Genomic DNA, 26,161 nt, shown 5'->3' with positions numbered 1-26,161 from the left:
TAAGAGCATCAGCTAAATGCTGTAAATGTAAAGGGTTCTTTGAGTCATGTCATAGAAGAACCACTTTTGGATCCATAAAAATGGTTAAGAACCTTTAAAAGACCCAAATAACTTTCTCTTGCTGCAAAGGTTCATCAGTTTAATGGTTAATGGTAACATGTCTTTTACAAAAAAGATTCTTCACCAAAACCAAAAGTGGTTCTTCCATGGCATCGCTCAAAGCTTTTGTAGAAGCTTTTTTTGTTGTTGTTTTGGAGTGTACAATGCCCCTGCATGTTGTTTATACTTCAGCAATAAACAACTTTTCTTAAGAAGTGTGTTGGTGTAAAAGAGCAAGCAAGGGATGAATGTAACTCAACAACACTGAACAAGAATATTTACAGTGAAGGATTTCAGCACTCTCAGTCACACATTTTAGACACTATTACACAGTCTGTAAGTTTATATAGTCACACCAAAGCAGGTATGCTGCTAAATGGCTTCACTGCATCCAGCTAAGTTCTGGATCATTCCAATGTAACCTATAAAAACAGATTCATAAACTGAGCATTCATTTTTGTTTATTTTTTTTAAAAACAACATTCACAACAGAAATCACATCTATATAAATTACTACAGTGAACACAATACACCTTAAATATAGCTCTGCAATCTTTTTTCCATTTAACCTTAAAAAATAAAAACTAACTCAGTTTTCCTCACAACGTGTTGCAGTCGGATGCATTAAAATACAGTGAAATCATCATTCCTGGCCTTAAGTTGCACTCCCTTTGGCATGCTGTCCCCTGCTGGTCATCAGTTTACACTGCAGAACAAATGGGCAAAGTCAGGCTCAACTCACTGCGTTCCTGACCAGGAACAAGCTACAGATACGCATTGTGTTGTTTACATTTAGCTAATTAATAAATTATCAGTGCCTTTTCAGATTTCTCCCCTAGAAATTAAGACTAAATGACACAACTTGGCCTCTTTTTCTACTATGTTGTAATTCTTATTAGATTTCTATATAATCACAGCTTTTCTCGCCCCGTCCCTCCCCTGTTTATTCAGAGTAGCACACAAGACTCCTTCACAAACTAAAAACATGATCTTTAAACACAAGACACACGCCATCGCTCTCTGCTGTATAGGATCGCTCACCCTACACAATGCAATATACAGTATAGGCCCGTAAAATACTTGTGTTACTTCGTAACATATATACGATACACAGAGGACTCCTAAACAAGGTCATAAACGCCCTGCTTAAAGAAAGACTGGAAACAAAATGGAGGTATTAGTAACAGAGAGCAGAAGGAAAGGACATGGTGAAGGCCATAGGACTGCAGCTCACATCATAGAGATGAGCTCTGTAATACAAGATCATCCTCGCTAGACTGGCAAAAACAGCTTAGCCAAGCATTTTCCTATTAAACTTTACACTATTGCTAAATGATGAGAACCCACAGGGATGACGGAGACTTCGGGGCGCTCTTGAGTCCTTGGTGTTGATCTTGGAACGAGTAGAGGAAGATCACAACACAGACTGTGAGGGAGCCCACAGATCAGCATGGAGGTGAAGCTTCCACCCACAGAGTGGAGGACACAAGACCACCATGACAAAGACCCAGTCCCAAACCACCTTGACCCAGGCCCAGACCAAGTCTCAGCTAGCAAGTGTGCTACCTAAGTTAGGTAGCTAAAGTACTAGCAAGGTAGCTCATTTTAACACTGTTTAAAAATGTGTTAGTGCAAATAAATTGCATGCTGGTTTGTTTAAGTACAATTAAATACAATTAAAATCACAATTACAGCAAGTGTTAACTAGCTTATGTGGTTGGGGTTAAGCTAGCTAACTTAAACTTAACCCCTTTACTTTGAAAATGCTACCTCAGCACTTCAGCTACCTAACTAATGTAGGCAACTTGCTAGCTAAATGGCAAACATCCGCCCAACCAGGGGGTTATTTCGCCTTAGCTAAGGCTTAGCCCAGCCTGGGGCTTGGTCTACAACCGAATACTATAGACAGTACCACCCACCAACTCTACTGCAATGCTAAAGGCTATTAGCCAAATAACAGAAGCTTTTCACAGGCAAGCAGATAAGCAGTACCTGCTTGACCACTAACCCCCACGGCAAGGCGGAAGGCCTCTAGAATAGGCTAGTTTTACTCAGCAGTTCTCATAGTACACAACTTGCTCTGCATTCTGGAACCCCTGCCAGGTTTGCTATTGAGCTGATATTGACACTGCGCAGGCTCTGATACGGACACAGAGGTTAAATCTAGCTGCGCAGTATGGATTTAACAAGACTCTGTTTGTGTGGGACTCCGCATGACTGTGCCGCTTGGCGGTGGGAGAGCTGTGTATCTGATTGAGCAGGTGAGACCACGTTACTTATACTGAGCTGGCTGTGTAGGTGTGTCTCTTGAGGCGTCACTGCAGCAGAAGCAAGAAATCTCCCAAAGGACAGCACAGGCTGAAGACACGCACACAAACACACAACAAGACTCCCAACAACTGGCTTGTGGAGGACACCAATAGTAAAACAAGGGGTGCGGGGGTGACTCTTAGACCTTCTCCATTATCTCTCAGTCACTGAACTGTAGTCTGACCACAGTCTCCTGGCATAGCTGGAACCAAGCCACATACACACATTCCACATAATTAAAACAATAAAATCAAACTGAATGCAAACGAGGAGATAATAAACATACAAACAAACAAACAAACAAACAAACAAAGAGGTCAATTCCATCCAGAAAGTCTTTTGGTAAGGAGAGGAGTCTTTAGCAGGATGCTGCTCTTGTGTTTGTGTTGTACTCCCTTGCACTGCTCCCAATGGTTTGAGATCTCAGTCCTATCCCATGCTGTCCTTGTCAGTCAGTACCATCCTGTAGCCCAAGCTGTTATTTGACTCGTCCAGCAGTCTGCTGTACCTTCATTCCGGTGAAGTGCTGGGCCCTTCATTTTCTCTTCCAGCTCTATAGGACAAAAAACTGTAGCCTGAACTGGAACTGCAGAGTCAATAAACTTTAACCAGAAAGAGAGAGTGGGACTTAAAGGGGTCTTTTTTTGAACCGTTAATACAAAGGCTGTCTGGCGGCGCACACACACACACACACACACACACACACACACACACACACACACACACACACACACACACACACACACACACACACACACACACACACGGCAGAGGCAGACTTTGAGAACGCAAGGCTGATAAGCTTGTAAGGTGTAATGAGATAAAGAGGCCTTGTTGTGAGACAGATCTAAGAGTGCAGAGTTCAGCAGAAGGCATCGTAACACAGGGCCATAATGCAATGCATAGATCAGAATGCCACTGATGCAATTATGCACACAACTATGGTGTCTGGCTCTGGACTGGATGAGCCAAGCTGAAGTAACTGAGCAAGGAACAACACCTAGGCCTGTGGAGAGTGGGATATTGCAGTTTCAGTATTGTTTCATTTCGAGCTGTATTGGGAGTCCAGTTCAGAGACTTCCTCCTGTTAAGAGTCTCTCTGTTGTACCCTAGGCAAATAGACCTGGCCTGACATGCCCTGCTGAAGCATAGAACAACTGAAAACACTTCACAGCTTCATTCCAGAGGGTAGAGTGCAAATAATAATAAAAAAAAGATAAAACTGAGATGTTCCTGACCAAAGAGCTCTCTCTACAGTGGAGAAGAACCACTTAAGGGGCAGTTGTGGGGACATCCTAAAATTCATCAAAAGTACCATACCACAACGGCTGGAGAAAGAGTGAGACGATAAAGGACTCTCCACAGACTGATCTGACATTTGAGATGTACGAGTGTGAAGTCCAGATTTGATCACATAAAGATCCACTTAGGAGAGTGTGTGTGTGTGCGTGTGTGTGTGTGTGTGTGTGTGTGTGTATCTCAGAGGGAAGGCTGAGGAAAGGGGCTAGAGATCACAAAACACCATCTGAGGCATCCACTGAGAAGAAGGAGGGTACTGCTGTAGGGCACAGGAGTGTGTTGTATGTGTGTGCGCGCATGTCTGAAGCCTTCAGCACTCCAGTGGCAGCAGAAAGCAGCGTCTGCAGTCCACAGCTTTGGGGCTAGGCGGCTGAGCCCTCTTCCTTCTCAGCTCCTCTCGGCCCAGAGAGCCGCTCAGCCTGGTATAGGCAGCCTTATACTTTTTATCGAAAGCAGCTGGAATGTATAAGAACAGAGAGACACAATGCTGTAACTACAAGCAGCATTACCCATATCGTAGTTCTCATTATTTTATCAAACAGTTATCAAGGTGTCATGTTTGACATCAGGCTACTTACCAACATGGTCTTTGCCCATAGCAGCCAGAGTGAGGAACAGGAATTCCCTGTATAAACTCCTATGGACAAGAAAGGGAAGTTCAACAGAAAGGTGAGTTCTGTACAGGGCAATGTCTTTCCCTGACTAAAATATTAATATTCTGATACATTTGAATATTGTCACTGTCATAGAAAAACCTTGCATGATGGCAACTTTACAAAGAGGGAAAAAAACTTCAGTCAAGTCAATTTGGATAATTTCTATTGGTCCATTTATCATGAAATTATGACCTTGGAAATTTTTGCATGACAGCGACAATATACACTATATGTGCAAATGTTCTAATGAATGAATGCATTTAGCTTTTATTGCTGACACAGATGTGGCAATGCACACACACAGCTTGTCTAGCCCCTGTAGGAAAGTACTGCCAATAGAATAGGACTCTCTGGAGCAGATAAACATGAAACTATTGGGATCATGCCTAATGCCAGGCGTGGGCTAGAGGGATATAAAGCCCTCCAGCAATAGAACTGTGTTCTCTAGAATGATGGTGCTCCATCCAATAAATTTTGGATGAGGCAAGATTGCCATCATCCAGACCTCCCTAACACTCTCGTCGCTGAATGCAATCAAATCCTCAAAGCAATCCTTCAAAATCTAGTACAAAGTCTTCCCTGGACAGTAGAGACAGTTACACCAACACAAGCAGGATAAACTCTGTGATACCCTTGATTTCTGAAGATGTGTCCTTGTTATTCACCAAGGAGGATACCAGAATCCTTATATTTATCAATATCAAACCCTGTATCAAACCCCTCACCTCTGTATCCGGGGAGTGCCGGGTTGCTTGGCGATGGTTTCCAGGAAGAGCGTGACAGCCTTGTGTACCTCGTTCATGCCAACCCAGCGCAGGACTTCCTCTAGAAAGCCCAGTGTGAAGGGGTGGTTGTGTCTGCGCCAACTGTAATTCCGCATCTGCATGCCACCTAGTGGAAAAGAGGCGGCAAAGCAAAGGGGGAAGTTGTTGCCATGGATTGCTGCTTCTCAAGAGAAATAACTTTTCTATCATCCACTTTAATCAACACACAAAGCAACTGTTTAGCAACTGTCTCTCTCAAAAGCTGATGCAGTTTTACTGAACCCCTGCTGACATTACTTCAACAACATCTACTTGGGGGCAACAATGAAGACGAATGTTCTCACTGTGTATTCTCCAGAGCATATAGAGAGGCGGCCAGTGATCCGTATCAGGCGTCAAAGTGTCCCATAATAACTTCACCCTAACTGAAGTGCCCTCTGAACTCTGAAATACACACATTGTATCTATGTTAATAGGACAAATGATTAATACAAACTTTTTGTGAGAATATTTTTTCGGAGGTAGGTCTGTGTAGGTGTGTGTGAGTGTTACCTGTGAGAAATGTGAGGCTAATGGTGAAGCTCGAACCAGCTGCAGCAGGTTGCTGGGAAGGCCAAGGCGAGTGAAGTACCAAACCAAGTTCCAAAAGAGGATGGAGTGGCTGTCTAGCAACTGGACCTGAGAGAGAACACTCTCTCCTTCATTCTCCAGCAGACTCTCCAGCTCCTTACGCAATACCAGAGGGCTCAGGTATGCCACAGTCACCTGGGGGGTGCCACCCAGGGATGAGCTCTACACAGACAGACACACACACACACACACACACACACACACACACACACACACACATTTATACAGGCACATGAGAGATAATACTGCCTGCATATACACAGTCAGTGGACAGTAAGTAAATGAAGTCTTACTAGAGTGTTGCTGCTGCTTTCGGAGTATGTGCTGGTTTCTGAGCTGGAGTCATGCTCATTCACACCATTATGCAGGTGCTGCAGGAAGACATCTTGACCACCAGGAGGCCTCATTGCACTTTCCACTTCATCCTCCAAGTTTAAATTACTGCGTTCCAGGCTGTTTAAATGCATAGCCCCAAACATACAGAAATAAGGGCCAATGAATTTTTCAAATGGTTAAATAGTTCACAGTTGTTACTAGTAGGTACACATAGTGATCAGCCATAACATTAGCACCACCTGCCTTATATTGTTTAAGTTCTGCTTGTGCCAACACAGACCTAACCATTCAAGGCATGGACTCCGCAAGACATCCAAGTCTGGCACCAAGACGTTAGCAGCAGATCCTTTGAGTCCTGTGAGGCCTTTGGTGTCTATGATCCTGTCGCCGGTTCACCGGTTGCTTTTTCTTGGAGCACTTTTGGTAGGTACTGATCACTGCATGCCAGAAACACCTCCTAAGACCAGCCACTTTTTTTAAAGGGTATTCTGACCCAGTAGGGTAGTCATCACAATTCTTATGACCCAGTAGTCTAGCCATCACAATTATTATGCTTACCCATTTTTCTTGCTTGAAACATCACCTTCAAGAACTGACTGGTGCTAATGTTATGGCTGCTCAGTGTATGTGACCAATTCGAACTGTACACACCCATTAATAATTTACTTGCATCGAGCTGTTTGCATAAAAACAAATCCAGTAATAATGCAAAATATCAGGTATTCTCAGATGCTTCCTCAGTGGATGTTAACTGATAGGAAATGCATGCAAGAAAGGGGCTCAATGTGTTAGAGACGTCAAACTGTGAAACTTGAGGATTACAAACTAAAAATTCACTTGACCAGGCAGGGAAGAACAACAAACCATAAAGAAGGTAAGTAACGACTGGGTTCCCCTGCTTGTTCATCTCTGACATTTCCCTCTCTACAAATAGCTCAGATAATCCAATTATCACCTTGTGAATTTTGAAGCAACATAAATTACCTGCTGACGGGCCCCAGGTCACAGATCTCAGCGTTGAGCAGAGGTACAAAAGTGGCTGAGCAGAAGGGGCAGCTGGTATTAAGATTGGAGTCATCGGATGTCCAGCCGGCCATTATCTCCTCATCGTACACCAGCGAGTTACAGCTCCGACATAGAGAACAGCTCGACATCAACACCTGCACAGAGAACAGTCCTACATCAAAACCTTCATATATATATATATATATAAACCACAATAAAATAAACACAATAATGCAAGACATACTACACATTCCCAAAAATAAAGGTGCTTCAATTGGTTCTTTGAGTGATGTCATAGAAGAACCACTTTTGGTTCCATAAAGAAGCATGTTTGAAAGGAGATGTGTGAGTATGAAGAACCTTTTAAAGATCCATTACAAACATCCTCCTTTATGGACCCAAAAGTGGTTCTTCTGGCATCGCTTAAAGAACAAGAGTAGACCTAAGGTTGAACAAAGCCAGAGCCTTCTGTTCCAAGTTGAAAATGTCAGTGTGAATGTTCAGTTGAAAGCCTAATTGGCAGAACCACAGAAACATGACACAACTGGAAAAGGGTATGTGAGGTCAGTGCTCATAACTCATAGAAAAGGAAGTGGAGGAAGAGAGAGTGTGAGAGCAAGAGAGATACTAGTTTTGCCTAGTATTTCCTGCTGTGTGAAACTACCTCAATCCCCGCCCCTTCCTGTGCAGAGTCCCATGACTTCCTGAGTGAAAAAGACGAGTTTGGGGGTTCTGTCAGGTCAATGTCACTCCCCACAGACAACGAGCTCTGGAGAAAGCACATGAGACAGAAAGGGAACACAGTTAGTAGATCTGCATGCCGATGTCAAAGGCCCCAAATACTGCTTGACAGCTCCATACAGAGAAAGCACACATCACTAGCTGATGTCGGACATCTCAACAAAAGACTCTTTCTGCTTCACATGTTCATTTGCCAGATGGAAACAGCTTGCTACTTACCTCTGAGGTGGCATTGTAGAGTCGCTCTTTGGCCTTCAGCAGACTCTCAGCAACCTGTGCTTTGCGGGACTGTCTCTGTTCTGCTTTGCGAGAGGGGCCATTAGCGCCAGACCGACGGTCGTCCATGCTGGCTGCGCGCCGCCCTGAGGTCCGGTGACGTGTGGGAGTGAGCAGCTGCTGCAGTTTACCGGCTAGTCCCCGGCTCGGAGACGACACGTTATTGTAATTCTCGTCTACAATCTTCCGGTTCAGCGTCTCCCGCTGCTCCACAGACCTGGTGGATGAACAGACCAAGGAAGATCATGAGAAGAGAAATGTACCTAAATTTAGAAACTGACCTCCTCAAACTGCTTACATACATGCTGTTTGAACAAGCTTTACAAAATGTTTACAGAAATTCCATTTAGCCTAAGAAGTCAGTCCCAGGTGGTTGCTATGTTACGGTTGTGGTAGCTGATAAAGTGTCATAGGGGGTTACGGAGATGTTGCTAAGTGGGTGCTATGGTACTGATAAGGTGTTCCTGGGTGGTTGGTAGGAAAGTTGCTAAGATATTTCAGATGGTTACACTGGCAGATACTATGGTATTTCAGATGATTGCCAAGTGGGTGTTATGGTGTTGCCAGAATGGTTGCTATGGTACTTAAAGTGGATGCAAGGGTGTTTCAGGTCCTTGCTATGGTGGTTTAGTGGGTGTTCTGATGATGCTAAGGCGTTTCTTTGTGGTTGCTGTGATATTTTAAGTGGTTGCTAATGTGTTCCAGGTGGTTTGTATGGCAGTTTAAAATGGTATTTTAGGTGGTTGGTAAGATTCAAACTTTGTTCATGCTAAGTGCTATGGTGGTGCTAAAGTGTTTCTTGGGTGCTTTTCAGGATATTTCTGGTGGCTGGGGAGGTGTTCCAGGAGGTTGGATGGCAGTTGCTATGGTATCTTAGGTAGTTTGTACGGTGTCTCACATGGTTGCTAGGCTGTTGCCAGGTTTTTATGGTACCCCATGTGGTTGGTTCGATGTTAGTAGTGTATTTGTATGATCATGACATAAGAAAGGTGCAGAACTTCCCCCCATTCATTTCTATGGGGAACAACAAACTGTATACAAGCCTAAATTTACACAGACACATTTTGATTGTGCACTACAATTTCTCATTAGGCTGAATAACAAATAGTTGAAACATATTTGTGGGCACATGCAACGATCAATTAACAGTATAATAATAATAATAATAATAATAATAATAATAATAATAATAAAAAGGTTCCTGTAAACATGATCAAACTCAAAGATTCCTGTCTCTCCTGATCCGTATTTACCTGCCATCTCTCCCAGCCGGCTGGCACCTGCAGTCCGTCTCTGGCTCAGCGCATTCCTTGTAAAAATTGGACAGGCAGACATCACTGCGCCTTACCAGGACACGCTCAGCAGAGGGCAGTGGGGAGGGCGTGGCTGTGTCACGACGGCCAACCGGAGGCTTTCTAGAAGCAGGGTCATCACTACCCGCATTCTGCAGCAAGGCTTGTTTAGTTAACTTGGACTTTGATAACTCTGTGTAAACAAGACAAACACCACAATGGTTAAAAACCATGTTAAAAACCTTACTGCTGCAGACCTCTGGAGCTAATGTAAAGCAAAGCAGACAGTCTGGGACTTTATATTAACTAAATATCTGGTTTCCCAGCATCTGATCATCTTTTTCTTCAAATCAAGTTCTTTCTGTGTTGTTGGTTACTCACAGTATAGTGTCAGTATAGGGGTTTAAGAAAATACTGTAATATTGAAGTATCGATTCTTAAAATCACAGAATTGATTTTTAATGAATAGTTTACATGTAAAAAGATTGGTGGCAGACATTGATTCATTTTGTTTTGTGTTAAACCCCTGAGCACTAGATTGCAGTGTTGTACTGTTCGTCTTCATTAAATGAGATGCATCTTCACTGATGTTACATAAACAAATGTGTGTCACGTGTTTGGGTCTGAAGTCACACGTTTTCTGATCAGCCTTGCCAACATGAATCACCAAACTTCTAATACCATGCACAGACTCACAGAAAGGGCTAGGAATCCATCATCACCCACAGTTGTGATACACAGATGTGTAAGATGACCAACTCCAGAAATATAGATTTTGAACAAGTACTGCAACCAGGCTCTCCTGCCTCAGCTAAGGTCTCCCTCATTACTCCTGGAGAGCAGGGATCTGCTATGGTGTCTTCCACAGGATGAGGTCCCTTTATCTCATCATACAATTCTGTCTTACCTCTAACACATGGCTTAACACACATGGCTTCTCATCTATTACTCAGTCTGATGGAGATGCTAGTTTGCTGTGGAACTGGTGTTGGCTTGTTCTGGAATTCTGTACACCATGCTAGACCTAACACATGATGGCCCATACAGATGCCAGCACAGCTTACTTTGCCATTTTTTTCCAAGCCACATGTTACAATCTGCTGTGTCCAATCATGGAGTATAGATGCACAGTCAATACCCTAATCAACATTGCATACAATTATGGTAACATCCCAGTCTGCTTGCGGCACACACAGACTCTTTACTACAGTTTAAAATTGTATGGATTTAACAGATCTAACTATCAGATAAATCAGATCTACCTGATATTTGTTTTAGAATATAGGATACACTCCTCAGGACTGTGATGGCTGTCAGGCTGCTCTGGTCCATGGCCACTGCCAAACATGTTTGGCTCAGTCCCTCCTTAGGCTTGTAAAAGCATTTGGGGGCATGTGGGGTCCTGAATTCCTGTTCAAGGTCTGAAGTTGCAGAAAGGTGGTTTTTGTGCTGTAGTGATTTCACCAACACCACCCGATTATTACCTAAGCTGTAGAATCTAATGTTTGAGCAGGGAAATCACTAAACTGATTTCCTAACTAAACTGATCTGATAAGAGTTCCACCACAGGCCCCCGAGTGTACAAGGGTCTTAGACCTACAGTGTGGTGGATATAGGAACAAGACCCTTGTCCTGAGAAGGTCCCTCATTGACTGACATGTTGTCACAGAAACTGAACCCACTATTAAGGAGATCAAGTTATGGTGCCTAGTCCACCCTTGAGGAATATCACTGATGTCATGATCTTGTCTCTTTACAATAGAAGGGGAAAGAATTACTGATTTACAATGGAAGTCAAATATTATATATATTATAATTTGTATTTCTGGGAGCATTTGTATCAGTCTTTTATCAAATTATATATAAAAACAAACAAAAAAACCCAGAAAAAAACATTTTTGCAGGACCGTGACGATAATATTACCAAAACCATTCCTTCCCTGTTACTTACTATCAGCTCGCATACTGCTCAGACTGTTGCTCTTGGTGAGTGGACCGGTCAGCGATTCATGACTTGAGCTCTCACTCAAACCACTCCAGCTTGTCTGGCGAATAAGAGTGGAGTGTGGGCGATGATTACAGTTGAAGTCTCCTGCAGTACAAAAAGCTATTAGACACAAGGCAATAACAGTTGTACTACAGATGTTGTTCAGTGACATAATTTAGCATGAAAACCTCGTCTGGAGCCAACAGAGTCACTCTTCTGTCTGTGTTTGATAGGCTGCCTGAAGTGTGCCACAGCCAACAGAACGTTACGAAGCTTTGCCCAGCGAAGGCGACCTCCCTGATTGGTGGACGGCCACTTGCTCTCCAGGACAGCCTGAAAAAGCAAGTGTGGGAAGGAGGTGCAATACAAAAGTGCAAAAAATACATAACTAAGTAACAGATTTCTTTAAATTTTCAACACATTAAATATAAACACCCGCCAAAAAATTCACTGACTCAAATAAGTTAAATATTGATGGTAAAGTCTATGTTTTGTGCACGGACCTTATTGTAGTAGCCATATGTGATGGTGTTAGGAGTGATTCCAGCTTTCTTCATCTCCAGCAGAACCCTGACAGCAAGCACAGGCTGTCCGTACTGCCCACACAGCTGCATCAGGATTCGATAGCACACCTACAACACACACAGCAAGCACTGTTTGAGGCCAAGCAAAACCAACGCATGATATGTATACTCTACACAAGAACGTAGACTTGCTGAGCCAGATTGTTGTGTTTGGCAGTGAAGATCAGTTCACTGAAGAATTGTGTAATACTGTGGAACTGGGAGGTAAACTAGATTTGACAAATCAGCCCCTGAATTTTTTGAATACAGAACAACATACTTTTCTCGTTTCCATAAAGAACACAGACTCATGTCAGCAGGAGTTAATGGCAGGTATGAGGTCTCACCTCGTCCGGCAGCACTACTTTGCGTGTCTCCATGTGCTTGAGGACTTCATAGGCCGTGTGCAGGGCGCGCACCTTGGTGCTCTCAGCCCGCACAAATGTGGGCAGATAAATGAACCACAGGCCATAGCAGTGGCCCAGCAGACACTTGGACCACATGTCTGGTACTGAGGAGTACTTCTGAGCCCGCTTCTGCGCCAGCTTGATCTCCTGTACACCAGAAAAAGACGACATGGAAATAATTCCACTTCTCACAGTTATATTTACAGAAATGCATGCTTTTGTGAGACTGAAATAAAGTGCACACATATGCAGAATCCCTCTGAAAAAAAGGAAGTGTAAGTTACTACATGGGGATCAGTGTTCTGGGTGAGGGTTCAGCTTACTGACTATTAAGATTATTATTTGAAATCCAGCCTGATGATTGATGAGTACAGTCACAGCAAGTGGATGTATAACATTCTGACCCAAATATCACATAGCACATTTTCCCACATTATTATAAGTATTACTAAAACATTTTTCACATACTAAAAACAAAGAATTCAATATTCTAGAATAAGCAGTCAGTTGAAGATGCCCTTAAGTGTTTTACTGTATTTTCATGGTCATAGCTGAATAATAAAAGTTTGGTACACAGTAGAGACATACTATAAATCTCAAACACAGCTGCAAAATGGACCAATTCCAAACCCCCAAACTGTTTAGTAACAGTCCTGACTTGCTATATTTACACCCTCAAACTTGACATAAAGCCAGTCCACTAGCGAAAGCCTTTTTAATCTAAACGCAGTGTTTACTTCGGGAAAATATGGAAGCTAGGCTTAAAAGGCTATAAGCTAATGCTAGGCCGACTGAAGAAAGTAGGAGCACCGACTCGGTGCTATGCTAGGTGAGCATCCAGGTAATCCAGCTAATCCATTTACCAGTTACACACACGCGATGCCAAGAGGATCAATTTCAATAATTTTCTTTCAGGAAGAAAAGGAAAATCTGTGTTATTTAGAGGCTAAATGACAGGTTTGCAAATAGGCTTAAAAATGCATCTGAGCATTTTTGCCCCGGCCACAAGCACACACTGCTTATTTTATCAAAAAAGTTCTTTAAATATTGAACAAATACATTCTTTGCCACGTTTCATGCGGGAAAAAATGTACCATGACATAGTTACACCTCAAGAATTTAGTAGAGTATTTAGTAGCGACTTGTAGGGCAAGTTAGGAATATAGCAGATTGGTATAACAGCTGTGTTTCTGCCTATGTTGAAGAAATATCCTTGCTAATGGGTTTGGGTCAGTGTTCCAATTGGTGATGTGTACCTGTTTGGTGCGTCGGGGGGCAGGGCTATTGGGGGCGCTTCCTTTAGCAGGGGTGCGGAGCTGGTCCAGTGGCCGGTCAAATAGCTCTGGCTGCAGGATAGGAAACGTCTCATAGCTACACCGACACACACACAGGCAAAGACACACAAAATCAATGTTAAAAATAACTTGAGACAAGCCACAGTAGCACTGTGTGGGTGTAAAAAGGGGTCACCTGTAGATAGCAGGACACTCAGAGCCATCAGGTTCCTGAGGTTCCTCTGGTGGCATTATAAACACTGTGTGCTCTCCACTGTGCGTCTCGTCAAGATCTATCAGCCTCACCTCCTCTGGCTTCTCCACGTCCACCTAAAGAGGGGAAGAACAAAAAAAAAAGAAAAAAAAAAAAAAGATAAAATAATGGAAAAATGTCCAAAAACAGATAGAAAGCCTTTGAGTAACAGAATTTAAGCATCACTCAGACCTTCTGAACACACTCGTCAAAGAACTCCAGGCATGCGTGTCTGTCGCTGACAAATGAACACTCTTCAATGAACTGTGTGAACATCTGAGTCCTGGTGAGCTGAGAGTAAAACTTCTGCTGCGTCCGATCCCGTGACTTCAGGAAACCTAAGTACAAAAACAAGCATCAGAACTGCAGATTAGTGTGGCAGATTCATTCCTCTATACAGCTTCTCAACCTAGTCAGAAACATATACACTGACTGGTCACTTCATCAAAATCACCTTTTTGTTTTTACACGCACTGTCCATTATTTTAGCTCCACTGACCATATAGCAGCACACTGTAGTTCTATAGTTCCAGACTGTAGTCCATGTGTTTCTATGCATATTTCGCTAGTCTCTTTTCACCCTGTTCTTCAAGGGTCAGAACCCCACAGGACTGATCACCACAGAACAGGTATTATTTGGGTAGTGGGTCATTCTCAGCACTGCAGCGACACTGACAAGGTAGTGGTGTGTTAGTGAGTGTTACGTGTAGTATGATTGGATCAGATACAGCTGGAGTTTTCCAACACCTCAGTGTCACTGCTGTACTGAGAATAGTCTACCAACCAGAAATATCCAGCCAATAGTGTCTTATGGGCAGCATCCTGTGACCACTGATGAAAGCCTAGAGGATGACCAACACAAGCAGTCCAGAAACAGATGAGCTTCTGTCTCTGACTTTCAATCGACAAGGTTGATCAACTAAGTAGGAGTGTCTAACAGAGTGGACAGTGAGTGGACACAGTGTTTAAAAACTCCAGCAGCACTGCCGTGCTGAGAATGACCCACCAACCAAATAACAGCTGCTTTGTGGTGGTCCTGTGGGGTTCCAGCCATTGAAGAACAGGGTGAAAGGAGGCTAACAAAGTATGCAGAGAAACGGATTCACTGTGTGAAACTGACCAATGGACACTCAGAAATTCGTCTTCTGCCTCTCTCTGTTTATAAACTATTTTCTTCATACATTCCACCACTTTTGTGAAGCTAAGACTCTGGTAAACTCATTTCCAGAGTCATTACTGGAGGAGTATAAGGCCATTTGATATGTTCACATTTGCAATATCACATCACACTAAAAAGTGCCCTTGGTCAAGATTCCCATTCTCTGTGTACCTGTGTAACATGATTCAAATGTAAGTCACTCTGAATAAGAGCGCCCGCTAAATGCCAATAATGCAAGTGTAAGTCAGAATACAGAATTAGGAGGTGTAACTGCCCCAGGAGCGCACCCTGCAGGTTAAAGAGGGAGCTGCAGTCAGTGGTTCGGTCAGAAGGAGCCTGGGTGATGGGCAGGAGGAAGGAGCGGTAGCCTCTAAGCAGGCAGCTCATGAAGCGCAAGAAGGCCTCCTGGATCTCCAGCTCCAGCTGCTTCTGCCGCCCATAGATCAAATCATAATCCGTCAGCAAGAATTCCAGAGTCGCCTCCTCCTGACCAGGGGTACAGACTGTGGAAGAGAGAACGAGAGAGAGAGAAGGTTAAAAAAAAAAGGTTGAATCCACATGTCCTGTTCTCTTCTACTAGTTTTACCTCTGGTGTAATTTACACAGATCCGAGCTCCAGATTTATCTCTGTTTTTGTAGGTGTTGACACTCACTTTTCGCTAGAGTCTTGTGCAGGTTGGTGAGGGAGTTGAGTAGGATTTTCCCATGTTTCCTGGGCAGAGACCTCCAAGACAAGGGCTTCTTATCTTCTGATCTAAAGACGGCCATGTTTGTGTTATTCCATCAAGTTTGGACGTCGCTTATATTACTAAACTGAACTGCTGTTCATTACATTCTGTATGCGACCGCAGTGGCTCTGCTTCTGCGTCACTGTGCCATGCACAGCGCCAAACACCTGCAGCATCGAGCACAATGGGCTGCTTGTGTCATTAGTTGCCAAGGCAACAACAGGGAGCACAACTTACTGGAAAATGGTGTTGGTGTCAAGGTCCACACACACCACATCCGATGGGGGATCATACAGGTCAAAGTAGCTGGAGTGAACGCCCACAATGAAGGGCATGGGGGCACAGAGCACGTCCGCCAACCGCAGCGGACACAACGGGATGTAGGGACAGGGCCAACGCAGCGGAAACGTCATCTGAAAGAGGGGGCAAAAAGCGCAAGAGCTGGTATTAGCAGAACTGGCTTAAGCAAGTACCGGCATATGGTACAAAAAAATATATACATTAAAAAGTGCAAACTGGTTTCTGTTCATCTATGTCTGTTTATGTGTGCTAAATGGTCTGTGTGCATGGCAAACAAAAACAAAAAGTTTAAAGCAACACTATGGGAAATTAGCATTTCTTGCTCCAGGGCTTTGAGCCATCACTGAAAGACACGCTTTTCTGGACAAGCTGAAAAATACAGAAACATCACTGGAAATGAAGGAAGCATGTAAAGCATCTGGTCTCCATACTGACTTTTGTGTTTAGTAGTATCTAAGCTAAGACATGGATTTTGGATCCTAGTCTATATAAACTAGCTATGAGTATTTTTCTAAGTAAACACCCCTTAAACTGGATGCAAAATGCAAGTCTGCAAGATAGTGTCTAATGGTGAATTTGGTGGGTAAATAGATGGTATTTCACTTTTGACCTAAATACGTTTGCATTTGACTTGGATTGTTTGGAAGGAACAGTGTAATTTACAAGTGTAAATCCCTACACTTAACATTCACTAACCTCTGCCATTGGGTGAAAGTTTAATGCAACTGAGCTGTTAAAAGATTCATCACGTACAGGCACAAGCGGTAAAAAAAAACAACTCAAGTTTCAAAATGCTGTCTGAATTGCGACCATATTTTGAGTGTAAAGTTTTTAACTGGGGATGAAATAGGAATGAACACATTTTATATAAGTATGCCTCTCTGTGTATTGAAACCAATAAACAGTAATAGCTTAGGACGTTAGAAAGTGCTGCTAGCCCCCCTTGTATCCAACTTCTATTAGGCATCCATATGCATACCATAAAGTGGTACTCCTACACCTACACATAACTTTAACTAGTGAATATGCTGGCGCACACACAACCACACACTAATAGTACAGAAAACCGAGATCACGGCAGTATTTCAACTCTTCCACAGAAGCAAAATAAAGAAGGGTGCTGACCGACACCAGGGCCTCGCTGACTGAGGTGAGCACGTCTGGCCTTAGGGAGTGCAGCAGCAGCTTGTGTTCAGTGAGCACGGCCAGCAGAAGAGCGCACGCGTTCTCCGCCCCCAGATTCTGGAGCAGCTTCACAAAACTGGCACCACTGCAGACGAACGGCACATACAGGGAAGATTAAACCACTGAATGTTTTTCTTTTTAAATCTTAATCTTACTCTTAAGACTACCATCATCATTCATTTTCAGTTTAATCAGTCGATTTCAAGATATATGTGTATGCCTTCTTTGGCATTCATTGTCGATTCCTAACCATTCCTAGTCTGAGTACGAAGCACAGACAAGCCAGCTTAAAATTGCTGCAGGCAATAGAGGCAGGTTTACCTCAGGGGTAAGGGCGAGGACACTGGCTGGCACAGCAGGAGGTTGTCATACGGAGAGAGCTGCAACAAGATTAAAACACTGTATAAACAGCCAGTCTGTTGGAATCATCATCATCATCATCTCAGCTGCTGAACCCAATCAAAGAATCACCCTCCACCAGCCGTTAATCGATGATCTACTTAAAAATTAAAGAAGCCAAAAAATTTCATCATTCATCATTTCAGCTACACTAAATGGAAATGAGCAGATGATTTGGAGAATTAGAACCAAATGCAACGCTATCATTTGTGATCTAATGATTATATCACAGTGGAGCCCTTGTAGAACCCTCTTTTACCCTGTAACTTGACTGTTTGGCCTTTAAGCAGTGATACCATCAAACGCCTGTGGAGGAAGTGCGGTAGTTAGTGTGATACGCACATATTCATAGCTCTAGAACTCTGTATATGACAACAAAATCCACTGTAAACCCAAAGGAAACGAGAACTAGTCGACTGATCTTACCTGCACTAGTATACGCGGGCGCTGGGGGGAGGGGAAGGGCACGTTGTGCATGAAGCTGGAGATATGCCTGCACAAAGAAAGTTAGACACTACTGTTAGACACTACCTCTGATAGACACTCAGCGTTGCTCAGTGTGAGGATTATTGTGTGTGACAACTAAAGCTAAGATTGTACATCCTTTTCGCATAGCCTGCTTCTAATATTTAACACTGTGGTCAATAAGCAAGTCACACATTTCAGAAAAAAAGGCCCATCACAAAACATTACTGGAAAAAAAAACCCCTCTGAGTCACGCTTACTTTTCAATAGGCAGCACGTGAGGTCCAGAGATGGAGTACCGATAGACGAAGGTGAGAAACTTCTGGAAGACGGTGAAAAAAGGCCAGTGAGACAGTACACACACGCTCTTCTTCACCTGCACTGTGCGGTTAGTGATAGGCCGGCGATCCACCACGCTGACTAAGCCCAGCCGCACCCGTTGCCTCTCAGACAGAGACTCCCGTGGGTATGCCTCGTAGAACTGGATGGCGGCTCCATACACCTGAGACAGAAGAGGAGAGGACATAGATCAGATCTGATCTAGAGAGTAGATCAGATGAGGGCATTATAAACTACTGCAGTTTCTATTGAACTAGAGCTGCAATGGTTAGCTGACAGACTAGATCAGTCGTCAACAACGCTGATGTATCGAACCCATCACTAATTGTAAAGCATAGGCATCCAACCCATCAATAATATGATGCATGTGGTCATTCACACAGAGTGCAATATGCTGCAGGATGAGTCCAGTATGCCACAGATGCCATAGAATGCATTAAATCAGAATTTTAGAGGTGAAAATGCAGATTTCTCTTTTTTGGTGTTGCTTTCTTCTGTTCCGATTGTCCGCTTTACGGCACCGCAACAACTCACACAGGAGTGGCATAGCATAGCATAGCATAGCTTGGCATAGCAATGAACAGTTAGCATAGTGTAGCTTTGCTTTTAGCACTTAACAACAACTGTAAATATACAAATATGTAGGAGGATATTATTGGATAGTTTTGAAATCCTGTGAATAGTGATCTGAAAAACAGTAAAGCCAGTTGACTAGGGTTAGCTTTTAGCTTAGCTTAGGATACAATGGTTTGCATAGCTGATATCTAGCGGAGTCTGGAGATTGTGTGCTGCTCTCCAGTGTTACAATAATATCATATTCTCCCAAAGTTGTTGTTTGCGTTTTACAGAGTCGCAGTTTAAGGGCTGAGTGTGTGTGTGTAAACTATGGGATTGAAAATAAAATAAAGACTGTTATATAACAGTTTTGGCGTGGTCTATTTTACAGCTTGTTTTTGGTTATGGCAATTTTTCTTTTCAATTAAGACTTGTACCATGTACCAACATCTAATATGCCAAGATGTATAGAGATACATATAAGGCACTTTTAAGTAAATGACACACAAGAAATGCTTATTGCAGAGGACACTGAATGATGGTAGCACTGTGCTAGGAGCAAAGTGAGCAGCAAATATATAGTTTATAATAGTATAATAATAGTACGAATAGTACGATAGCTTCATAACCTGGTTAATCAAATAACAGTCAGAAGGCTAGTTGTTGCCCTAATAAGAACATGGCCATGTTTGAGATGACTGTTTGGACAGGTCAAACGGTGAGAACCTTTCCTTTAATTAGGTAGGGAAGTGTAATGAAAAGTAAGAGAAGGGGAAGTTGCTCATGCAGGCTGACCTTGTCTCCAGAAGCGCTAGTGAGAACAAAAGTGGAGAAGACAGGCAGCTGGTACTTGGTGTTGAGTGGCCAGCTCTCTACGGTGACGCCCATGGGCAAGCAGAAGACTGGGACAGAGTCTGGCAGAGGAAACGACTCTAGATCCTCCTCCGGGTAGCGGCTGATCAAACCTGAAAGTCCAATTCACACAGCTCAACAGAGCATCCGTGTACTAAACATGCTATCAGCTCTCAACATCTGCCAAAAAGAGGTCACCAGACCTCAGAAGACTTCCTCGGAAAACACAGGTCACAAAAAGGAAACCTCACTCAAACTGTTCCTTATTAGGCCTGTAATATCGTCTCATTTCCTTCTTTTTCAGTTCTGTACACCTGCATCTGATCTTGAGTCATATAGCTAAAGCGTGGTTGGGTTGAATCCAAGACCACAGAAAACAGAGACAAAAAAGGAAGAAGTTTCACTCACCTGCCTCATACACCAGGGCGTTGGCTTTGGCTACAGCACGTTTATAACATAGGTACAGTGCTGGGCCCCACTGGAAAACACACACACAGACACACCTTGATTGTTTTTGTAATGAAGACAACCAAATACAAGAATGTGTAAACCACACAAAGTGAAAGCAGGAAGAGGTTTAGGGAGGTAACTTTTTAGAACCGTAGAGAGAAGCAGAAGAAAAAAAGACATGAGAAAAATATAGACACACAGAGAGAGAGAGAGAGAGAGAGAGAGAGAGAGAGAAAAAAAAAGACAGCAAGCACAACATAAGCAAAACATACAAGTAAAAAGGAGTGACCGCATACTATCCTCCCAGCCTTCCTTAATTTTGCCTGAACTGGTAACCATGAAGATCTACAGAACATGTTCATGAAAGATACCTTGTTTAGCTGTGAGTAACAGAGCAGGCCAAATTAAGGTAAATAGAAAGGAAAGTAGTGAATCAGACAGTGAAGACAGGAGAGCGTCATGAGCAGTACCATGCCAGTGTTCAGGTTCTTGTCCACTCTGCAGAAGGTGTGTGGAGCCACCTCGCCCTTACTGGGCATCAGCAGAGAGATGTCTGTGACTCCCAGTGTGTTGAGGGCCTGTGAGTCGGGGGCCCGGCGATACATGAGGAAGGTCCGGTGGGTGGTGGGTCCTCCTGAGCTCAGGCTGGCCGATCGGCTGTACGGTGTTGTCTCCATCACATGCCAGCCTGGCTTCACTGGTTCTTTACCCTCATACAGAACACTGCACAGGACCAAAACAACAACTTCTTAATATCAGTTACAAATGCAAGACTTGTACAAATGAATGCACCAAATAAATAACAAATACATATCATAACAATTAGCTAACTCTTTTCCCCACTTTTACAATATTAAAATAATTAAGCATTACATAAGAAATGGTAGTTTGTGCTCTTGGGCTCCTCTACAGGTGAACAGTGAAATTCACTTGTACTTAGAGCTGGGCAATATGACAATATTTTATTGTATCGTGATACATTTTTTAATCGTGATAACAATAAGCTTTTCTAAGCATACTGAGGATACTTTTAATGATTAATAAACACTGATCAGCTGATCAGGTTTCACTACCAACAGTGTAATTAGACAAAGTTTAATTAGATGAAGAGCAGCAGAGGTTGCATAAATGACTTTATTCAGTATTCGGGGGAGGATCTGAATAGTAGTTTATAAAAATCTGTTGTAACATGTTTTAGTCTGTGATTACATCGTATTGTGATATATATTGTGTATCATGAAAAAGTCTTTAAATATCATGATATAGTATTTTTACCATATCGCCCAGCCCTACTTTTACTCCACTGCTGTAAATACAAATCACACTTATTTGCGCCAAGAGGTCTCTTGCAGCTCTAATAAAGCTACCTAGTGCAATAGCAGCACTCCAGTCTGGAGTGGCAATGCAATCTTTATGTGCGTATTCATCTTGTAATATTATTAATGAGGACCTAATTATGGAAGTACAGCACTGCAACCTTTAGGTTGATCTGTGACAATAACACACAATAACACACTTAAGCGTCTCTGTGCATCATGCGGGTGTCCTACCCCAGCTCTAGAATGGGTGGTTTATCGTGGCCTCTCCGGTAGCACAGAAACATGTGTGGGTTGTTGATGAGGCCGGCGCTGAGCTCTGCCGGGTGGCCGCCCTGCGTCTTCTCGATGCATGTGAAGCCCTCGGGCACCTCCTCGCCGAGGCCACGGGCGATGACGGCCAGGTCTGTGACGGGCTCCACGGCGCGCCCGCCTCTCTGCTGACACTCCTCATCCGGAGCAGATTCACCCGCCAACCCAGCCACCACGAAATAATCCACCAACTGAGGACATCTTTCCTCAGTCATAACGTCTATCTAACCACCACTGAGAGAGAAAGAGAGAAAGAACTCAATCAAACTAAATGCATTCAACACACATACAGTCAAAAGGGCTAAGGGTAAAATTAGTGCCATAGTGGCACGTTAGCAATGTTTTTATGTTTTTAGTTTTTAGTAGTTTTAATATGTTTTTAGACAGAGCGAGCAAACCTGGATAAAGCAGACCACTAAATGTACCTGAAGACATTTAAAAAGATCATTCACTTGACTCTGGTCAGTGGTGGCTCAGCGGTTAGAGCACCAGGATATCGATAACAGGGTTGTGGGTTCGATTCCCGGGCTCGGCAAGCTGCCACTGTTGGGTCCTTGAGCAAGGCCCTTTACCCTCTCTGCTCCCCGGGCGCTGGAGTTGGCTGCCCACCGCTCTGGGTGTGTGTGTGTACTCACTGCCCCTAACACGTGTGTGTGTGAGTGTGTGTTCACTACCAGATGGGTTAAATGCGGAGGACACATTTTGCTGTACAGTGACAAATACGTGCACCTTTACCTTAACCTTTACCTTTAGATATGAGGCTGTATCCTCTAAACAAGAGTCATGTGAGCCTCAGTTAGCTGGAACACTGCTCTGTGCTGTGAGGTTTAGCCTATTAGCTAACTTATCTAAGTCTAGACAGACGGTTTCAGGTCCAAACACAGCAGTACTGGTCTTATTTAATCTTTTTGTTACTCCCAACATATAACTTTGCTCTCTCAGATATGAGTTTTTATCATAAACACTTGTGTCGGTAGCTCAGCAGTTAGTCAACTGCAGCTGACCTGAGCTGTCTGATACTCTGTGGATCTGTAGTCCAGTTAACTAAGCAAAGACTAGCTTAGCGAGTGAGCTACAGATTTAAAACCAATGAAAAGTGTAGATGAAAACCAGTAACTGCCCATCCCCAGTGATGAATTCAATGCAACAACCCTTTTTGGATCTCCATTTTTCTTCCTGAATGGACCGATAGAAATGCTCCATAAGGATGTGGAATAAACCTTTTACCTTGACTTCCACTGAAAGTTAAGAAGGCTTCTTCCATAAAAGCAGCCATTTTGGAACTACAAGATTTCTGCATTACGGTGAAGATGTATACACACACAGATGAAGATTGGAAACGAACTAGATTACACTGTGGCCTGTAATATACAAGTCTGAGCTCCAGTATTTCCACTTGCTTACAAAATCAATGGTAGATTAAAGCAAAGCATAAAAATAGTGCTGCTGTTGTCAGTATACCAGTAAAATCCCCATTACATAATACTTTCACAGCATGCGTGTGTGTGTGTGTGTGTGTGTGTACCAGCATAGGGATTGGCAACCACAAAAAAAAAAAAAAAAAAAAAAAAAAAAAAAAAAAAAAGTCAGCTCTTTCTCAGTCTTGTTCCTCTCGCTCGCTCGCTCACTGATTGATGGCTGCCGACTGGCCTAAAGTTCATCCTGCAGTCTTCCTTCACTCCCAGCATGCATCCTGTTTTGTACAAACCATCTTCTTTTTACACATTCTGTCATCAGAACGGACCAGGACAACTACCTGACACAGATCTGAGGTTCCCTACAGAGCGACTCAGCCGAGCTAATAAATAAATAAATAAATAAATAAATAAACACACAGAGAGACTGCATTTAGTGAGATTTGAAAAGCATTACTGTAACACTCTCATTTATATAAGCTGTTTTACTGCTTCAGTGACACAAACACCACCACCTGAATGAGTCCAACACTCACTTCCCTGTGAGAAGTGGGTGGACTGTATTGATGTTTGCTACAGTGTTTGAAAACCTGTTTGGTCAATACACCATGTACGTACGTCCATCCAGCTGATTAACCAAGGCACAGTTTGATCTGTCTGGCGATCACAAGCCTTGCCCCTGCAGTTGTAGGAGCACCTGAGGAGGAAGGTGACTTGCTCAAGAAGGATTTCAGAGCTCATTTCTCCAGAACTCAATTATGAGCATCATACAGTGTCTTCAAATGAGGCTCAGCCAATCCAGATTATTTACACCAACAACAAAACTATAGACTGTGGAGGGATTTTGTTTCTCAGTCCTAACTTAAAACAGCAAGAAACGATAGCATTAACTCAGTGCAGCCATGCCGTTCATATTGAGTGCTGGGACTCTTTGCACATTTGGAGGCTTTTTCTTTCATTTTTCTTAACCGCTGTTTTTCTATAGCATGATGCATGAATGATGAACTTTACATTCATTCAGCCTCTGCATTTAATTCATCCAGTGGCAGTGAAAAGACAGAGCAATCTAGGGTTAGGTGCCTTGCTCAGCTGAGGATGTTGCCGGACCAGGGGATCAAACTAGTGAGCTTTGGGTCACAGGTCTGCTCCTCCAACCACTACGGCTGCCCTGTTCTCCCAATAATTAGCCCAAATGAATTGCAAGATGGACAACACCTAGAAAAAGAGGCTGAAAAACAAGAAAGAGCTGAGCCTCAGTCATAGGGCTGCATCACTGAGACAGAGCCTCTGTTCAGCTGTTGTTGACTGTCATGGATCTGAGGCCTGCAGTAAATTCGCATTTTATAAAACACAGGCTGAACTGTGGAGGCGAAAAAAAGTTTGGGCAGGACGTCGTGGGCAGGTCGTTCCCTTGTTAAACAGATTCAGAAAAAGCACAGACTGAAATAAACTTCTTGTAATAAGTATAAATATAGATGTAACCCACAAGCTATTAAGAGAACGGAGTTGCTGCAACTCTGCACTGGAAAAGAAAAACTGCGAAAAAAAGAAAAGAAAAGAAAGACACCAAAAACTTATTTCTGAATGGTGAGAGAAATGATTCACAGCTAAAGCAATTGCTCCACTTTCACTAGATGTAAGAGAACGTGTGCAGTCAGCATGCAGAACACTTTAAGAGGCTTCTTGCTGAATCACATACAATCTAAACTTACGCTATTCACACAGTCTGTGGTACGGCACAGCGAGTTCATGCTTATCTAACACCCTAAACCTAACCACAACCTCAGCCCTTAGCCCAATCCCAAATTCTAATCTGATATGAAAGTGAAATTCAGATGAATTAAAGGTGTAACAATCAATCAGACCATCCTGATTTTGAAGTGCAAAAACACGACAATGTGCCTCATGGAGAGCGAGCATTCTGTTAATTATCATATTTAATACAACAGCACTGTTCAACAACACCTTCCTCCACAACAGTCATATCCCCTCAAATCACGTTTATCTGTCACATACGTAGTCATCTACACTAGTGAAATACTTCGGTAAATGTCAGGTTGCATAAAACATTAAGAAAATACAGGACAGAGTGCAGAACATGCTCCATAATCCCATAAACCTCACTGTTCTAGTCTCATTAGAAGACTGCACATCAACATGGACCATTTTCCATCAGTGAAATTCTGTTCAGAACAATGTTATCTTGGTATCTTGGCCGGCCCAGGGGATCAAACCAGTGAGCTTTGGGTCACAGGCCTGCTCCTCCAACCATTACGGCTGCCCTGTTCTCCCAATAATTAGGCCGCAAGATGGACAACACCTGGAAAAAGAGATATATTGACTCATGAATCTAGTATCATTAACTGAATAGTGGGAGGAGTTGCTTCCCTGGAAAGTATACAATAAATAAGTAGGAAAGGACAACATGAAGACCTTTTTACTATAGAGGGTACTGATGCACTGATGTCATACTCTCGTTGGAATATGCCCCCTTTAGTCGGACTGAGTGCCAAACCATCCTGCAGCACGGCTGCGTTTATTAGGGAAAACAGCCAAACTGAGAATGAAACAAGCAATTATCTGCTCAAGTTAAAGGCAGCAGGATTCGTTCAAATACCTAAATCCATTCAAATACCTAAAGAATCCAATGCTCCATGGAGAACAATGTGTAGCCAGGGACGTCCAGCTAACTGAGACTGAAATCACACGCACTTATAGGTTAAAGCCTCATATCTGAGGGTCACAGAGTCGAGTGAGTGGTCTTAGGAGTGCTCTTAACTGTTTTCAGGCACAT

At 43.1% G+C, this 26,161-nt stretch overlaps 1 protein-coding gene across 1 annotated transcript in view; it reads right to left on the bottom strand.

Annotated features, from left to right (window-relative positions):
- Window positions 1–543: 543 nt before the first annotated feature.
- Window positions 544–26,161, bottom strand: part of dennd4b (DENN/MADD domain containing 4B) — a 41,813-nt gene continuing 16,195 nt past the window's right edge. The window contains exons 2-29 of the mRNA XM_072679426.1: window positions 21,875–22,186; window positions 20,795–21,047; window positions 20,283–20,352; window positions 19,818–19,987; window positions 18,389–18,630; window positions 18,090–18,156; window positions 17,586–17,644; window positions 17,205–17,349; window positions 16,017–16,192; window positions 15,705–15,805; window positions 15,339–15,554; window positions 14,085–14,230; window positions 13,836–13,969; window positions 13,622–13,736; window positions 12,306–12,512; window positions 11,899–12,027; window positions 11,584–11,728; window positions 11,360–11,500; window positions 9,370–9,601; window positions 8,060–8,333; window positions 7,764–7,868; window positions 7,079–7,254; window positions 6,052–6,211; window positions 5,681–5,920; window positions 5,473–5,572; window positions 5,090–5,255; window positions 4,287–4,345; window positions 544–4,164 (exon numbers count right to left, since the gene is read on the bottom strand). Of these exons, the coding sequence (XP_072535527.1) occupies window positions 4,019–4,164; window positions 4,287–4,345; window positions 5,090–5,255; window positions 5,473–5,572; window positions 5,681–5,920; window positions 6,052–6,211; window positions 7,079–7,254; window positions 7,764–7,868; window positions 8,060–8,333; window positions 9,370–9,601; window positions 11,360–11,500; window positions 11,584–11,728; window positions 11,899–12,027; window positions 12,306–12,512; window positions 13,622–13,736; window positions 13,836–13,969; window positions 14,085–14,230; window positions 15,339–15,554; window positions 15,705–15,805; window positions 16,017–16,192; window positions 17,205–17,349; window positions 17,586–17,644; window positions 18,090–18,156; window positions 18,389–18,630; window positions 19,818–19,987; window positions 20,283–20,352; window positions 20,795–21,047; window positions 21,875–22,167 (4,467 nt within the window). The 5' untranslated portion in view covers window positions 22,168–22,186 and the 3' untranslated portion in view covers window positions 544–4,018. The remainder of the gene's footprint in view (window positions 4,165–4,286; window positions 4,346–5,089; window positions 5,256–5,472; window positions 5,573–5,680; window positions 5,921–6,051; window positions 6,212–7,078; window positions 7,255–7,763; window positions 7,869–8,059; window positions 8,334–9,369; window positions 9,602–11,359; window positions 11,501–11,583; window positions 11,729–11,898; window positions 12,028–12,305; window positions 12,513–13,621; window positions 13,737–13,835; window positions 13,970–14,084; window positions 14,231–15,338; window positions 15,555–15,704; window positions 15,806–16,016; window positions 16,193–17,204; window positions 17,350–17,585; window positions 17,645–18,089; window positions 18,157–18,388; window positions 18,631–19,817; window positions 19,988–20,282; window positions 20,353–20,794; window positions 21,048–21,874; window positions 22,187–26,161) is intronic.

Source organism: Salminus brasiliensis, chromosome 5 (assembly GCF_030463535.1).
Source record: "Salminus brasiliensis chromosome 5, fSalBra1.hap2, whole genome shotgun sequence".
Lineage (NCBI taxonomy): Eukaryota > Metazoa > Chordata > Actinopteri > Characiformes > Bryconidae > Salminus > Salminus brasiliensis.
Note: the sequence above shows the minus strand (reverse complement) of the source record. Positions and strands in the feature narration are given on the sequence as shown.